Source organism: Scatophagus argus, chromosome 20, assembly GCF_020382885.2.
Source record: "Scatophagus argus isolate fScaArg1 chromosome 20, fScaArg1.pri, whole genome shotgun sequence".
Lineage (NCBI taxonomy): Eukaryota > Metazoa > Chordata > Actinopteri > Scatophagidae > Scatophagus > Scatophagus argus.
Window position 1 is genome coordinate 9,939,315 of NC_058512.1, and position 16,189 is coordinate 9,955,503.

A 16,189-nucleotide genomic window follows, 5' to 3' on the forward strand; every position below is an offset into this window, starting at 1 on the left:
GAGTAGCTTGCAGCTCCATCAGTGTTTTTCAAAGTCAGAGTCACACTCAGCCTATGAGATTTTGAACAGGCAACATTTGCAGGTTTTGCAAATAATAATAATGATAATGATGATAAATCTCTTAGTGAATTTCTCCTGAAAATGAAATCCTTGCAATCTGCTCTCAGACTGACAAATGCTGGTGGAGAATTTAAACAAAGGTTCCTTGTGAAAAGACATGTTTCAGTCACCATGGCTCTAACAGTTGATGCAGCATGTTGTGAATTTGTATAACACGATCAGGATATAAACAAATAGAGTCTATAGAAGACCATGTATATGCTCTTGTTTCAAAGTAGGATTAAACAGCTCACAGTCGGTGAATTGCTTGCTATAAGGCAAACTGTTCATCTACTACAATTAAAAAACAAATCTGGGTGACGTTATACACATTTCAGATGAGCCTTGCACATGTCATTGAAAAAAAAAAGCAGTGTAAAGAACTAAAGTTTAAAATAAATGTAAAAGATTGTATGACTAGTTAACCAGTGTAGACCAACAAAGGAGGAACAAATCTTAACCACAAGATGGCCTCTTGATCTTCCTGACAGGTGCATGTTGAAAGGAAGCTGAGGCACAGAACCCCTATGAGAGCAGAGAGTTCTTCAAGTACAGTGCCAAACTCTTCCAGTTTCCTGCCAGTTTTCTGCCAAGTTACATCTAATGAATAGTGGGGCTTTGTTTTCCAATTTAAAAGAGTGGGGAGAAATAGAAGTTACATTTCAGCTGTAGCTACAGTGCGCTCTTGAGTCAATAAAAATGGCATGTAACACAGGTTTCCTTAATCGATTAATGAGTGATTTAGAAAGGCAGTCAATACTGACACCTAGTGACTTCACCGGAAGCATTCTGTGCCCGGAACTTTGGCTTTGAGCTGTTGCTGGCGTCGGAGTCATTAGGAACAGGGACCGGTTTAGCGGATGTTAAGGCCTTTAGAAGCTAATGTCATGCACCGATAAAAACAACCACACTTTAAGCTCGTTAGCCTCTCAACCTGGACTGTTTTTTAGTTCGCATGGTGTCCCACAAACAGAAGCGGGTGTGGAGGTACGTGGAGGAGGGCAGTTTGCTGAAGCTGAAGTCGTATCTGCGGAAGCACCGGGACCTGAATGTGAACTTCTCCCAGGGCAAGAGGGAGAGGAGTCCGCTGCACCTCGCTTGCTACCAGGGAGACGACGCTGTGCTGCGGCTGCTGCTCAAACACGGAGCCGACGTTCTCCAGAAGGACCGTAAAGGAGACACGGCGTTACACACCGCAGTCAACCGGGCTCTTAAAGGCGGTAAAACAGGTGAAGAGTCTGTGGAAGTAAGCTGTTGTTGAATTATAAATCGCCATTTTTTAAAATTTTGGCTTTTATTTTTGTTTTTCCTTCAGCCTATGATGACTTGGTTGTCCCTCTCAAAAAGAGCTGTCCAGAGGCTATGAATGTTCCCAACAGTGCTGGAGTCACACCTGAAGACCTGCTGAACTGGATGAAACATTCAAAGGTAACATAGACATAAGATGGGAATCTCTGTTATGGTTTTGCTGTATTTCTTTTTTTTTTTTTTTGTTTTCTTTGTCGGTTTTGTGATCTTATCGAGTAGTCACTGAGTCATTAAAATGTCAGGAAACTTTTGAAACTGCCTGTCACTTTTGCACGTTTTCCTGACCAAAATCCCAGAACGCAGAGATATTATATATTTTTATTCTGCTCTTTTCTGACCGTTTACAAACAAAATGATTAATAGAGCAATCAAGATGAATTGATAATGAAAATACTTATGTGTGAGAAGAAATGAGAAGCTTTATGTTTCAGCTCAAAGCCAAAGAAATGTATTCCGTGAGTATTTAGACAGAAATGTTTTAGAGCTGTGAATAAACAGAAACAGAAAAAACTATGATGTTCAGAGGTCTGTTCTGAGATACTGCTCTTATGACACCGAAAGACAGATCAATGTAAAAACATGTGTCTGTAAAACATCAGATATCGGAAAGTCTATTGGGGAAAAACATCTTTGAAAATCCCTAGATGCATTGTGAAGTGTACAACCCTGACTCCAAAAACAAGTTGGGGATGCAGTATAAGATGTAAATAATGTGGTAGTATGTGATTTGTAAAAATAAACCACCTAAAAGGTCATATGGTTCTTTGGCATTGATGTGTTAGCGTCGGATCATATATGTGTGCAATTTTGTAATGTTCTTCACAGACTGCAGAAAACATGAGCCGTCCATCTGAAGTGGATGCTGAGAAGGAGTGGCTGGAGAAGGTGTTTGACGAATGCGAGGACGAATTCTATGAAACCTTTGGAGTGTATGATGGTAAATTTAAACTCATTCTTTAATGCTGACCTTTATTTAGACTTTCTTCACTTGATAATAAACCCGGCTGTATTTGCTTGACAGATGATGATTTTCTTCCTGTTGATGACGACGAGGAGGATTTTGGAGACTGGGCTGATCGTATCAGAAAAGAGTATTTTGATAAGAAGCATGCTGAGGCTCAGAGACTGGCGGCGTCGTCTTCTGGATGGAAAAGACGGAAAAGCAAACAAGAGAGAGAGCAGGACGAGCGAAGGAACAAGGAGCTGCATGAGAGGCTGCAACGAGAACATGAAGAGTATCTGGCTCGAGCAGCACGTAAAGAAGAAGAGACTCGGCAGGGGAGGAAGCGCAGGTATGAGGAGGGGTGTGCAGCTACTTTCCATGCTAGCTCTTCAGCTGGCAGCTCAAAGCTGAGCTACAGCGACATCCCCTGGCCAGCTCCACGAGGTACAGTGCAGGAGATGGTGGAGGTGATGCTGCACGGCGTGGACCGAAAGGACCTGCCGGTGTTTCGCAAAATGCTCCGGAAGCAGCAAGCGCTGTGGCATCCTGATAAATTTGCTCAGCGATGTGAAGCTCGGTTAGAGGAGAAGGACAAGCAACGGATCCTGGACACGGTCACATCTCTGTCGCAGGAGCTCAACAGACTGGCCCAGAGTCTGAGGACTTAAGAATTATCAAATAATATCATACAATATGTGCTTTTCTGGAAATATGTGTTTGCAAAAACTGTAGACAAGACCACTTGTAGTCATTTTATTAACTGTTTCAGTACTCAGATCCTCATCAGATGAAATTCATACAGACAAACAGCACCCAGGCAAACAAAAACACAAATCCGTGGGCACCAGCAGCACCGCTCTGCATGCATTCAAATGAAGGCAAATAGACTCATCTGCATGTAAACAAAGCATACTTAGCTCTGCTTTAAAACTGTAATTCATACTTTTACAGGTAATTGAGTAACATAAACATTCATATTGCCTGAAAGGCAATATCACAGCATCACACCGACTGAGATGGTGTTAATTTAAACCTTGTCTCATTAATAAAAGTGATTACAATCAAGTGATCAACAGTGTGAGGGACACAGCTGTCCATAAAGTGTCCAGAGTATAAGAAGTGTGTAGAGAATTGTACCAGGAGGGCTCCTCAGGTATGTGCTACACCTGCATCATTATCTTTTTTTTTTTTTTTCCTGAAAGATTTTTTAAGATTGTGGAGTGTTTGTAGGGTTAGTTATTTGTGAGGGTCTGTCCTCAGTGTAAATTTTTTAACCTTTATTCATGCAGGGAAACAGTTTTGGGAACGCCCTGTTCTCATTCACACATCTGGAGTTCAATCCCAGTCTGATCAGTGCAGGGTTGCTTGCTCAAAGGCACACCAATGACAGCAGTGCACAGATCTGGCCTGCCAGTCAGGGGATCGAACCAACAACCCCTTTTGGTTTGTGTGTGTGTGTTGGGGGGGCGCATCTCCCAAAACAAAGTATTGTATTATGAATATGTGCCGCTGAGCTCTGTTTCATCTGACTGACACTTTCTTGAAATGTGTGTTTGCATTTGCAGGATTAAAACCTCATTGCTGCTCCCCACAGTGTGGACTGGGTGCTGGACTGATCACTAAGCATACTCATGCTTCTGTTAAATGCTTGATTTTAAAAAACAGTACAAGTAAGAACATCCAGATTTCCGTAAGCCCGAGTAACATTTGTGTTGAGTCATGCTGTGTTGGGCCTAACGGTATCTTTACTCATAAAGCAGAACTGCCTGTAGTCCTCTAAAAGATTCTCGTACCTCCGCGGGTCTCTTAAAAGACACGGTAAATGTGACAAAAATGATTTAACAGTACTAAAATGAACATATGATCCTAAAATATTCTAAAATGAAGGATTTCACACAAAGAAGAGCAGATGGTCGGCCCGCTTTCAGTGATGGAACAGAATAAGAATATGCGGTGGTTGCCAGGTTTGAGCTAACCCCCCTTTTAAAAACTTGCCATTTTGAAGCGTAATTTAAAACGAGACAAAGGAATCAACTTAATTGTTTGCCGAAATGTAAATTATGACCCGAAAAAGCAAAACGTGGATAACTAACATTTGTTTCCTCCCGTAAGGGATGAGATGGGAAATGATGACAGTCTGTCAGGTGGTGAGTTTTTTACTAAAAATATGTCACAAAGCAACAGCATTGTATATATTTCAAATAATCGCAAAGGTTTCAGTGGTTAATATGGACTGTCTTTAAATAACTGTTTATTTCGGAATAAGAAAGTTCTTCGTTTTTATTTTTATTCATTTTTATATTGTCGATATTTCATGTTCTCTTCTCATAAAGCCCTTTGTTTGAGCTTCAAAAACATTTATACGCTTCTTCCTGTTACAGAAATGTAGCCTAGAGAACATCAAATACGAGATCGTAAGATACTTTCCAACTTAATGTCCAGATAAGATGTAGACCCGGTTTGTTCTTATGCTGTTAACTTCCAAATCCAGCTTCATAACCTACTTGAACACATATCCTCTTCTAAATCGAGAAAACGCGATTATTTCACAGGATGTGACAATATCTGGCAACCCGGAGACGCAATCTGTGTCAATTGCCGGGCGACGTAGTGCGAATAAAGGCCGTAGTCTATTTGTGAGTGTGGCTCATATTGACGCGTGAGGTTGCCTTTAGCCCCATTTGTCTCCATGGCGGGTTGATGATTTATCTTTTAGTTTGTCCGTTGCTCGTTTCGGTGTCGCCGGCGTCGCGTCGTGTCCGTGTTTTTGCGCCGTAATGACAGGTGTTCAAGGTAAAGCGCCTACAGGATGACGCCTTTCTCTCTTGTCGCTCGATGCAAAAGGTGCATGAGGGAGGCTTCGGTCTTTGTTTTCATATTGTTTATTCAGTAGACGTCGGACGGTTTAGACAGGAGAGAAACCGGCGCGACATCCACACTCAGAATGAGAAAAAGCATCCCTTTTGAAAACCGTCATCATTAATGGACAATAATTAATCCTCGGGGGACGTTAATTGGTTAAGGGGTTTAAAGCCGCGCACCGACTGACTTAAATTTGTGATGCCCTATTTTCGCTTGTAGTAAACGGCTCGTTGTGCAGGTTCAGTAGGCTACAGGCAGATTATCGAGCGGCAGAGGAGGAGGAGGTCTGTGTGGCAGATAAAGATGGTGTTTCGGAGTGAAGAGATGTGCTTGGCGCAATTGTTTCTGCAGTCCGGCTCTGAATATGACTGCATTAGTGAGCTCGGAGAGCTGGGGCTGGTCGAGTTTCGAGATGTAAGTAGATAGGGTGATGATGATGCACGTCATTTTTACCACCACCTCAAAAGTCATTGTTCTAATTTCTATGTATTATCATTGTTTCTAAACACAGAATAAATTGATTCTACCTTACCATACATCCATCTGTTCATGCATCTACATATGCAACAGTCATGATATTTCAAGCTGTTCTTGACTCTTGATTACACAAATTACTTGACTTGGGGTGATGAGGATGTAGATTTTAACAGTATTGTAATGAATGTTCTAGCCAGTTTAAAACTCTGTAAAGATGCCCCGGTGAGCCTTGTGACTGCACATGCTCTGACTGATGCAGTAACCTGCAGCCAGCTGACCTGCGATGCTCCTCTGGTTTCAGCTCAACCCAAGTGTCAGCTCATTCCAGCGACGCTTCGTCAGCGAAATCAAGAGGTGTGAGGAGATGGAGAGAATTCTGGGTAAGAGAGCACGCCGGGATGGTTCATCATGTGCACACACCTGGACAAATGAATCACCACGGCAGTGAGCAAACTCACAGCTGTTTTGTACTAATGGTTTCTTGGAGTTTTAGATTTTGCAGTTTGTTCTGACACCCGAGCAGCAATTACCATGAAACAAATCATCAGCTTTTTTTTTTTTGTGGACAGGGTACCTTCTGAGGGAGATTCAAAAGGCTAACATAGCCGTTCCAGAGGAGAATGAGAGTCCACTTGCTCCCCCTCCCAGACAAGTCCTTGAGATCATGGTAAGACAGTTTATTGCAAAAGTCCCCAATTTATACGCTCTTCTTTGTATTTAATCAAGTATGTTTACATGTACATTAGTGTCCTGCTTCTGATCACATTTGGACAAACCATTTACTTCATTCTTTTTGCCTCCTGATAGTATCATGTGGATATACTGTATCATCTTGTTTAGGCTCTTTAGTATATATTCTAGATTTTGGATGTCTTCTAGAAAATATTAATTAAATAAATATTTTGGTTCAAATGAACCCGGTTGAGTTTTTGTCTGCCTGGACTCCGCTAGACTGAGATCACCATGTAATCATCAGTAATGGAAGATGAGCGAGACATTAAAATTGATCCTCTGCTGCTTTCACTTTCGTTTCAGCCTGTAGCCCATCATTACATCATTACATCATCATATTTTGGTTGTTTTCCTGACTCACTGCTACATAACCACGGTTGCTCACATGGTGGAGAATGATTAGAACCCTGGATGAGTTGTTTGAATGCCACGGTATACCGGTTAGGATTATTCAGGCTACTCAGTCACTCAGGTGTCTGTATATTACATGATATGTTTTACCTTTTGTTGTCTGGATACTGTAATAATACTTCATTAGATCATGTCTGTGGAGATTCTCAGTCATCCAGGTCATATTCACTCAAAGAGTTAAAGCAAGGCGTCTGGACTTGTGAAGATTGACTTGAAGACATTTCACTGCTAATCCAAGCAGCTTCTGCAGAACTGATGAAGCTGTCAGTCTTCACAAGTCGATCTTCACAAGTCCAGACACTTCATTAGGTCAATAATGTATCTCTATGGAAAGTTTACAAAATAATGCAAACACATAATAAAAATAACGTTGCAAATGCTGCAACAAAGATGGGTCATATAAGTTACGTGCTAATTAGCAGCTTTTGTCATCTCTTTACATTTTTACATGTAATTAAAAAATGACAGATGTTGCAAATTTAGACGGGTTTATCTAGCTACAGTGATAATAACTGATTTTTTTAAATTGTGGAGTGGCGACCATACTTGGTCACGTTCGGTTCTGATTCTCGGCTTCCTGAGTTACCTAAACAAGTCACCTCTAAGCTGGTGTTGGATGTGCGCTGATGTTCAGGAGCAGCTTCAGAGGCTGGAGATGGAGCTCAGCGAGGTGGCCCGAAACAAGGAGAAGCTGCGGAGGAACCTCCTGGAGCTCACCGAGTACACACACATGCTGAAGATCACGCGGACCTTCATACACAGCCGCTCCAGAGTGAGTGTGTTTCTATTCAGCCGCCCGTTTCTCTCTCTCTCTCTCTCCCTCTTTCTCTCTCTCACACACACACACACACACAGACACACGCACTGACTGTTTCTCATATTCAGCCCCCCCCCCCCCCCCCCCCACAGTCCCTCTCTGTTTTGCATCTCAGGTGAGATACTTGCCCTCACCTCGCCAGCAGCTTCTTGTTTTCTTGTCACTGACGTGTCTTGTTTCCCCTGGTGACAGAGGTGGAACTAGTGTCGACTTTAATTAACGACATGGCTGTAGTGCAGCCGTTATGAGCAGCACCTGACTCATCTAGGCTGTCGTGTTAGAAAAAAAGAAACAGCAAATAAGACGACACAGGAAAGAGCGGCGATAAGAAGATGTCAGACAGGCATTTGTGAGACTCAACATCACAGTCCGTCAGCTTTGTGTTGAAACATATGAGGAGCAGTTAAATGTGGTAAGCTGTCATGAATGAAACATGCTCCTTCTCATAATTAGCATGAGGCTCTTGGTCCCCAGTATGAAGAATTTCCCACTATGGAGACGGACTCGGTGACAGGATGCACCGGCATGCAAAGGCTTGGAGCCAAGCTGGGGTGAGCTGCAATATGTGTCACGCAAATCCACACAACAGGACGCTATAAAACCATTAGGAACTGAACCCTAAACCTGATCTGAGCTCTTCTGGCTGTAGGTTTGTGTCAGGTCTCATCCAGCGGGTGAAGGTGGAGGCCTTTGAGCGCATGCTGTGGAGAGTGTGTAAGGGCTACACCATCCTCAGCTACGCAGAAGTGGATGAGAACCTCGCTGATCTCGACACTGTGAGTTCGATAAGGCACCTCTTGATGGACGGATAGAAATATCTGAATAAAAAAAGGCTATGATTGTTGAGGGGTTGTTGGCTAGCGTTACTTAAATCTGATCACATTACATCCATATTAGGGATTTTTTTGAATAGCCGGTTCCATGTAATACTTAGACTTGATAAAAATAGTTGTGTTTCTGCCTTCTCAGCCTACAAAATGTGAGAATGGATAGACATCTGAGTAAGGTTTATGTTTGAAAGGATTCTGATACTGGATTTGAATTTGATAATAAGCAATTGAACAAGCAATTCCTAATTCACACACTTCTGATGAAACAGAATTTCTGAGTTTTGAGGGCTAAAAAAAGAAAACTTTGACCGTGAATATTAAAATTTACAAAGAAATAAGAGACGTAATAGAGAGATCATTTGAAACAAAGGGACTTTCAGGTTTTCAAGGGACTTTAAAGTAAAACTCCGTGACCGGGGCTTGGCTGGCAGGCAGTAAATTGATTCTGTAATTATGTGTGTCCCAGCAAGAGGAAAAGCATTGTGGAAGCGATACATATAAGTTATTTTTTTCATAACTTCCTGTTGGACTTTAGTAATAAGTAATCTTTGTCATTTTAGGGTGAGATAAGCAAAAGTGTCGTATTTCTCATCTCTTTCTGGGGAGACCAGATTGGACAGAAAGTTCAAAAAATTTGCGATTGGTAAGAACGGCCATCGACACACAGCTTTATTTTCCACTACGTGTTGTGCTCTCATTCATTATCGGCATACGTGTCTGTCTTTGTTGTCCTCAGTTACCACTGCCATCTTTATCCACACCCTGAGAATGATGAGGAGCGGGCAGACGTGTTGGACAGCTTAAGGACACGTATCCAAGACCTGAACAATGTAGGACTCGTAAGGCTTTGAGACATTTGATTCAGACAGGAACATTTAATTGTACTAACTGTCGTGTTCGTCCAGGTGCTGCACCGCACTGAGGACTACCTGAGGCAGGTTCTGCAGAAGGCCTCGGAGTCAGCATATACCTGGGTCGTGCAGGTGAAAAAGATGAAGGCAATCTACCATATCCTGAATCTCTGCAGCTTTGATGTCACCAACAAGTGTCTGATAGCTGAGGTGTGGTGCCCCGTCAGCGACCTGGCAAACCTGCGTGGAGCGCTGGAGGAGGGCTCGGTGAGTAAACAAAATGTTAGGGCTGGTTATTATGCAATCATGATTATTTAAGCGTAAGGTAAAGAATTGTACCTACTTCATTTGATTTGACGCACAAAAGATATCGCATTGGATTAAGGCTGACCTTTTGTGGAAGTCAAAATGCTGCTTGTGGTTCGTATTCGACTAATTGCACAGCCTTAATAGTTAATTAGATTTAGTAGTAAGAGAATAATGTTTGTTTTGTTTTTTTTCTGTTCAGAAGGTTTCTTGGTCTCTTGAGCTATTTCTCAGAATATTTTGGCCTTTAAATTGCTTATTTCTCAAATTGTATGACTAAGATGTAATTTTACTTTTTCGCATCAATGCTGGCAGCTGGCATTTTGAATGGCTCCCTTTCCTGAATCTCTCCATCTGTCAGACTGTTTCTGTTTTGTTGGCTGTGGCATTTGTTGTTTCTGTAGTGCGCATCTTCTTGTCTCACTGTTCAGCATTTGCCAGCAATTCCTTCTGCTTCAGGCTGTGTGTTTGGTTGGTTGCGGATCACATTTCTCATCCATGCACCAGAGATAAAATTTCTGGACAGTCAGTCTTTGTGCGTGAACATTTGACATGAGATACAACATGACCAAAGGAAAAATCCAAACACTGTCAGTGTGTCTTTTTCTGTGAACATGTGGGCATCTAAAATCCACATTTGCTGCAATTAACTCTGGTTGATACAGTAGTGATTCCTCAGTCGTCCTTTACATTTTTGTTTAACAGAGAAAAGGTGATGCCACTGTGCCGTCTTTTGTGAACCGCATCCCAAGTACTGACACCCCACCTACTCTTTTAAGAACCAACAAGTTCACATCTGGCTTTCAGAGTATTGTGGAAGCTTACGGGGTGGGGGACTATCGCGAGGTAAGCCCAGGTAAGAACTCAATGTGTAAAGAACTAACATGATGTGCCTTTTTTCCTTCAGTGCAGCCTTGTAGAAGTTAGCATTAAGCACATGGAATATGTTTCTCTCACTGGCAGCTCCCTACACCATCATCACATTCCCCTTTCTGTTCGCTGTGATGTTCGGTGACCTCGGGCACGGGATCGTAATGAGTCTCTTTGCCTTGTGGATGGTGCTGACAGAAAAGAAGCAGAAGAAGAAACGATCCAATAATGAAGTAGGAATGAGTTGCTCCTCTCATCCGTAACGCAGAATCTGATAAAAGTAAATTAGTTTTAGCTAATGGCTGTGTCTCTGCTGGTCTCAGATATGGGCGACTTTCTTCAACGGGCGTTACATCATCCTGATGATGGGGCTTTTTTCAATTTACACCGGACTGATCTACAATGACTGTTTCTCCAAGTCTCTCAACATATTTGGCTCCGGCTGGAGCGTCAAGGCAATGTTCACGAATCAACAGTGGACGTGAGTTGACAGCAAAATACACACACTCAGAAACATAATGTGTTTTTTGTATGTCACTGCGATTGTTTTTCTAATTTATGCATATGTTTTTTTACACTGCAGAAACAAAACCCTGCAAACAAATGCTTTGCTTACATTAGACCCTAATGTCAGTGGTGTTTTCAGTGGACCATACCCGTTTGGCATTGATCCTGTGAGTATGCACTCAGATGTTACAGTCAAAATGTAATTTAGCGTATCATTTTCGTTTTCACTGAGGGGCTTTTTAATACTCAGATATGGAACATGGCGGTGAACCGGCTGTCCTTCCTCAACTCCTACAAGATGAAGATGTCAGTTATTATCGGGGTCATCCACATGAGTTTTGGAGTGGTACTGAGTGTCTTCAATTACTTGTGAGTAACTTAAGATATGAGTTCCTGACAGTAGTCTTACATCTTTTTTGTTCATATATATGCATATGGCTGGGTATCCATCAGTGTCAGGCATCAAAATGAATTTATGAGTATTTGATGAATGGGTACATATATCAGCTGAAACATGACCTGCTTATACTATAGGAGATGTCAGAGGATCACGAAGGTCATTAGAATTCATCATGTAGGATGCCACATTTCAGTGATCCACATCATTTCACTTGGGCACTTCAGTTTATTTTGAGTCAGTCCCACATACACTGCGCTGCTGCTATAAATACTCACTGGAGGACCAAATCTGCATCTGAAAGTAGTCCCTTACAAAAACTATTTACTCCTGTTTATGCACCATTTGATTTAAAAAATTACACTGAACAGATGATTTAGGAGACTTTTTTTTTTTACATCAGTAGAAAGTAATGGACTGAGAGCTGAGACAGGGTACAAAAGTCAGAAAGTACTGAGTCACAGACACTGTTTATGGTTAATTTATCAACCATATTTTGTCAATGCATAGCAGGTTGTCAGGACATGTGGAAATGATTTCTCTGTGTAGCTGTAAGGTACAGACAAGCACCCAATTCAGAGTGATCAGAAAGCACAGTCTCCAACAAATAATATTTACTTGACTCTAAAAGGAATTTTTGTTTTTAGGATTTTATTTCTGGAAATCAACTAGACTATACACTCAACACTCTTAATTCTCCTTGTATTAAGTACTAAATTATATAGTTCTGTCCAAGAAACTTTCTTGATCGAAAAAAAAAAACGAATAAAAGCAACACTGCGTTTTTTATTACAGTTGTCTCAGCAGTTCTTGAACTTCCATTCATGTATTATTGCTTAGAAACTATGTCTTCGTATTGCCCCTAAGCATTTAGGGGCCCAGTCATAAGAATCACCACCTTATCACTTTCTTTATCCCCATACTTTGTTCTCTCCCTTCAGGCACTTCCGACAGAAATTTAATGTCTATGTGCTATTTCTTCCTGAGCTGCTCTTCCTGCTCTGTCTCTTTGGCTACCTGGTCTTCATGATTTTCTACAAGTGGTTGGCGTACGGTGCACGAGACTCCAGCAAGGCTCCCAGCATCCTCATCCACTTCATTAACATGTTTGTCATGCAGGGGAAGGATATCACTCCTCTTTACCCAGGACAGGTATGTGCTAACGGGATCTCCTGACACATTACCAGCTCTGGATGTGTTTTGATCCTTGTTAATGCATGTTTGTCATCTTGATTCTACAGACTGGGCTGCAGATTTTCTTAGTCCTGATAGCTTTGCTGTCGGTTCCCGTGCTGCTGTTAGGAAAACCTCTTTACTTGTACTGGCTGTACCGTGGAGGCAAAGGCCTGCGCAGGCGTAGAGTATGTGATCACGCTGTATTCATTAAGCCTAAGCAGTTTTGGTTTAATTTAAGAATTAAACTGAAAATCAGTGCTGTTGTGTCGCCTCAGGGTTATGAGAGGGTGAGACGTGTCAGTGAGGATGACAATTCCACAACACCATCCTATGAAGAGGATGAAGAGGAGGGACTTGATGAAATACCCAGCAGAGAAGCTCTTCCCAGAGAGGTCAGAGATCCATCAGTATCCTGCCTTTATGTGTTAAACTGTGCATTGCAAGGTGCAGTATGGAGCTTTAACCATGACCTGACATCATACACTGTCAGTGTGATCCAGTGTGTGCATGTCATGTCTTATGGTATTTCTAACATTTCAAGATACTAACATTTACTGCTTTGCAAGACTACAAGTATCAATGTTGTGCTCCTTCCTGGTGTCCTGCAAGTGTGTTAAGCATGATACTTATTGTTTGAATTGTTTTGCAGTTTGACTTTGCGGACGTGCTCCTGTACCAGGCCATTCACACCATAGAGTACTGCCTGGGCTGCATTTCCAACACTGCATCATACCTGCGTCTCTGGGCGCTCAGCTTGGCTCACGCCCGTAAGTGTGGTCACAGCACGAAGAGCATTTCGTTTCTGCTGACTGCTGACGTTAATTCATTATCTTTATGTTTGTTTTTCTCGGTTTCAGAGCTGTCAGAGGTGTTGTGGGCCATGGTGATGCGCCTGGGCCTGAGGGTCACTACCAGAGTGGGGGTGGTATTTCTGGTCCCCGTGTTTGGCCTCTTCGCCATGCTCACCGTGTCCATCCTACTGGTTATGGAAGGCCTATCAGCCTTCCTCCATGCTCTCCGGCTTCACTGGTGGGTCTCATTGTGCCAGCTGATTTGGATGTACACAATTATTCTTCAGTTTAAGAATATGAACTCAATGATAGGAGACTGAAGATCATATTGGATTGTAGCTACTGTGGTTGATCATTTGGTTTATAAAATGATTGGAACAGCAGTTGTAAAGAAGCAAATATGTTGTCATCAGAATGACTTTCGATTTACTAGTAGAGAAAGCTAAGAAAACCGGCAAAGATTCACATTTGATGTTGCTTTAAAAAATTACTCACACGATTGATGGATTATCGACAACACAACTTCTATACTCAGCTTATAATTTTCAACTTTTTTCCTACTCCGTTTGGCAGCGATTAAGTCAAATGAGCTTCCTCGGCTGTAACTATCGACCAAATGCCCTTTTTAAGTACTGAATGAGACCTTCATTAATGAATCTTTAGGATATATTAACCTTATTAAGATTGCTTTATCCAGTTTCCTGTTTGCATTCACCTTCATTAAACTCTTCATTAAAGTGCTCTTGTTTGCTTGAATGTTTGATTTCAGGGTGGAGTTTCAGAACAAATTCTACCACGGGACCGGCGTCAAGTTTGTGCCCTTCGACTTCTCCCTCCTTCCCTCCGTTTTCGAACAAGACGGCTTGCTTTAAAAATATGGACTCCGAAGTGTTGCATATGAGTGGAGGCAGACTTTATAATTGGGAAGGATGCTGGAAGTTGGAACAATTCACACTGTGATAAGGACAACAAATCTTCACAACAACGGATTGAAACTCACTCTTGTAGCAACGTTTTTCACCATGACGATTTTTAAAATGTTCTCGGCTGTGCTGACTGCCTTACTACTGTACCCAGCAAACCTCTGAACACACAGAGGCTCAAAATTATTCATGTTCCGTTAATGATTTAATTTCGTAGGTGAGATATTGCTGAACACTTGGATTTAAATATTTAATTTGCGTTGTCCTGTGTAAACTGGATTTGTATTATTTACAACACGGTATTTAAAATAAACAGTTATACAGTGCAACGTAAAGTCAGGAATATGTTACAATGATATCTAATGAAGACCTTGTCGAGCATCCAGATGTAGTGCCATAGAGATTTATTTCGGATGATGACATGGAGATGCCTTTGGTTTTCTAAAACTGCTCCTACATGTGATAAGAGAAAACCTGTAGGCATCAGAATCTGAAGAAAGAATAAAAACGTCACAACCCTTTTTGTGTGAGGCATATTGTCACAAAGCACTTTGCAGAAATGATTGTACAATGAAAAGTTTTCAGTAACGACTGTGATGATGCCAAATGGAAATAATCCTTCAACTGTTAGCTGTTTGCTTATTTACTTATTAATGCATTTATTTAAACATAACCTCCCCCTGTAATCAATAGAAAAGTATCAGATACGCCAGAAAAAATCAAGAAGCCTTAGGTCTTTCTTTGATGATAACTGCTTGTTGCATTTGTTAATAATAATTAATCATGGTATTTATTTAAAATATTGTCTGTACAAGAGTCTAATATTTTACCATTTTGATGTGTTGAATAAAGGTTTCAAGAAATGCAAGCAAATACAGCATTTGTTTTCAGTGTGATTTTATAAGCTCCCTATTTGTTAAATGCTAAGAAATGACTTCAGTGATCATTAATCCATCATTCTTAACTTAAAGGCTGCTCTGTCAGAATCCAGATTGGGTCAGCTGGCTCTTTTCTTTCTCTTAATGCTGGCGTATGTCCTGAGCCTTCCGTTGAAACCTGATTTGTGAGAAATTCTTGGTGATAATTTCGTATTTCCATCAATTATTTTACTTAGACACAGTTTGAAGAGACAAGTGGCAAAAATTACATTATAGAATACTGCAGATCATTCGTCAACAAGTACTTGGAAAGTACTTGACATATCAAATACGATGGCTTAATCTTAGGCCTCGGCAGGTCTTAAATCCCTGTGAGGTGGCATTTTAATCAAATATGTGAACATAAATCTTGTATCAAATCAGTCTTTTTGTGTGGAGTGTCATACTCATGAACAAGATCATAGACTGTCATGTCCTCTGAAAGAATATTCATTTGGGAACAGGTAGTTACCTACAATCACCTTTCCTTATGCCATTATTTGAAGAAATGGTTTCTATTTTCACAGATGGTTTGGGTTTTGGTAGCACTTACTCGCACTGACGTGGTTAGGCTGTATTTGGTTGGAGCTTCTTTCATAATACCTTGGGCTGCTGATGTGGTGTGCCCCCTGGTGACTTGATCCTCACAGTGCAACTGAGTATGCAACATATTCCATAATAACCAAAGCTACTATGTAGGAATGTGATTCTAAAATACTGACCTCCTGTCTTCAGCTCCAAAATCTCTGACCATAATCTCTGAATTGCGAATGGAATTATGAATTGGTTTTTCATTTGTCTGAAAGTTGTTTTTTCTCTCTAAATTCAATCTTAAATAAGTGATGACTTTTATTTTATTTATTTGCCATGGTCTAATGTTTAATTATTTTTTTTTCGAGAGACAGTATTTCTCCCCCATCAGTTTCCAGAAATTATGTAAAAAAAAAAAAAAATCACTGCAGTGAATGCCAT

General features: G+C 41.2%; 2 protein-coding genes across 3 annotated transcripts; both read left to right on the forward strand.

The window, feature by feature from the left end:
- The first annotated feature begins 892 nt into the window (after positions 1–892).
- nfkbil1 (nuclear factor of kappa light polypeptide gene enhancer in B-cells inhibitor-like 1) lies at positions 893–3,941 on the forward strand. The gene is made up of 4 exons (XM_046375499.1): positions 893–1,328; positions 1,415–1,527; positions 2,233–2,344; positions 2,429–3,941. The coding sequence occupies exons 1-4, from the start codon at positions 1,055–1,057 to the stop codon at positions 3,016–3,018; spliced, it is 1,089 nt and encodes a 362-aa protein (XP_046231455.1). The 5' UTR covers positions 893–1,054; the 3' UTR covers positions 3,019–3,941.
- Positions 3,942–4,883: 942 nt separating this feature from the next.
- Positions 4,884–15,173, forward strand: atp6v0a2a (ATPase H+ transporting V0 subunit a2a). Of its 2 annotated transcripts, none has more exons than XM_046375497.1 (20): positions 4,884–5,626; positions 5,991–6,069; positions 6,259–6,356; positions 7,467–7,604; positions 8,103–8,200; positions 8,299–8,425; positions 9,040–9,122; positions 9,216–9,309; positions 9,385–9,597; positions 10,342–10,492; positions 10,600–10,739; positions 10,830–10,987; positions 11,090–11,180; positions 11,264–11,382; positions 12,352–12,562; positions 12,652–12,771; positions 12,862–12,978; positions 13,236–13,353; positions 13,444–13,615; positions 14,147–15,173. In XM_046375497.1, exons 1-20 carry the CDS (start codon positions 5,516–5,518, stop codon positions 14,247–14,249), a joined length of 2,541 nt encoding a protein of 846 aa, XP_046231453.1. In that variant the 5' UTR covers positions 4,884–5,515; the 3' UTR covers positions 14,250–15,173. The 2 variants fall into 2 exon arrangements, with proteins under 2 accessions (XP_046231453.1, XP_046231454.1); XM_046375498.1 differs by having other exon boundaries at positions 8,124–8,200.
- The last annotated feature ends 1,016 nt before the right edge of the window (positions 15,174–16,189 follow it).

Bases quoted from the DNA above. Each gene is read 5' to 3' on its own strand.
- nfkbil1 (XM_046375499.1), top strand. From the start codon at position 1,055: ATGGTGTCCCACAAACAGAAGCGGGTGTGGAGGTACGTGGAGGAGGGC. The intron at 1,329-1,414 runs GTGAAGAGTCTG...TTTTTCCTTCAG, and splicing joins TCTTAAAGGCGGTAAAACAG to CCTATGATGACTTGGTTGTC. The intron at 2,345-2,428 runs GTAAATTTAAAC...TTTGCTTGACAG, and splicing joins AACCTTTGGAGTGTATGATG to ATGATGATTTTCTTCCTGTT.
- atp6v0a2a (XM_046375497.1), top strand. From the start codon at position 5,516: ATGGTGTTTCGGAGTGAAGAGATGTGCTTGGCGCAATTGTTTCTGCAG. The intron at 10,988-11,089 runs GTGAGTTGACAG...TTTACACTGCAG, and splicing joins TTCACGAATCAACAGTGGAC to AAACAAAACCCTGCAAACAA. The intron at 13,354-13,443 runs GTAAGTGTGGTC...TCTCGGTTTCAG, and splicing joins GCTCAGCTTGGCTCACGCCC to AGCTGTCAGAGGTGTTGTGG.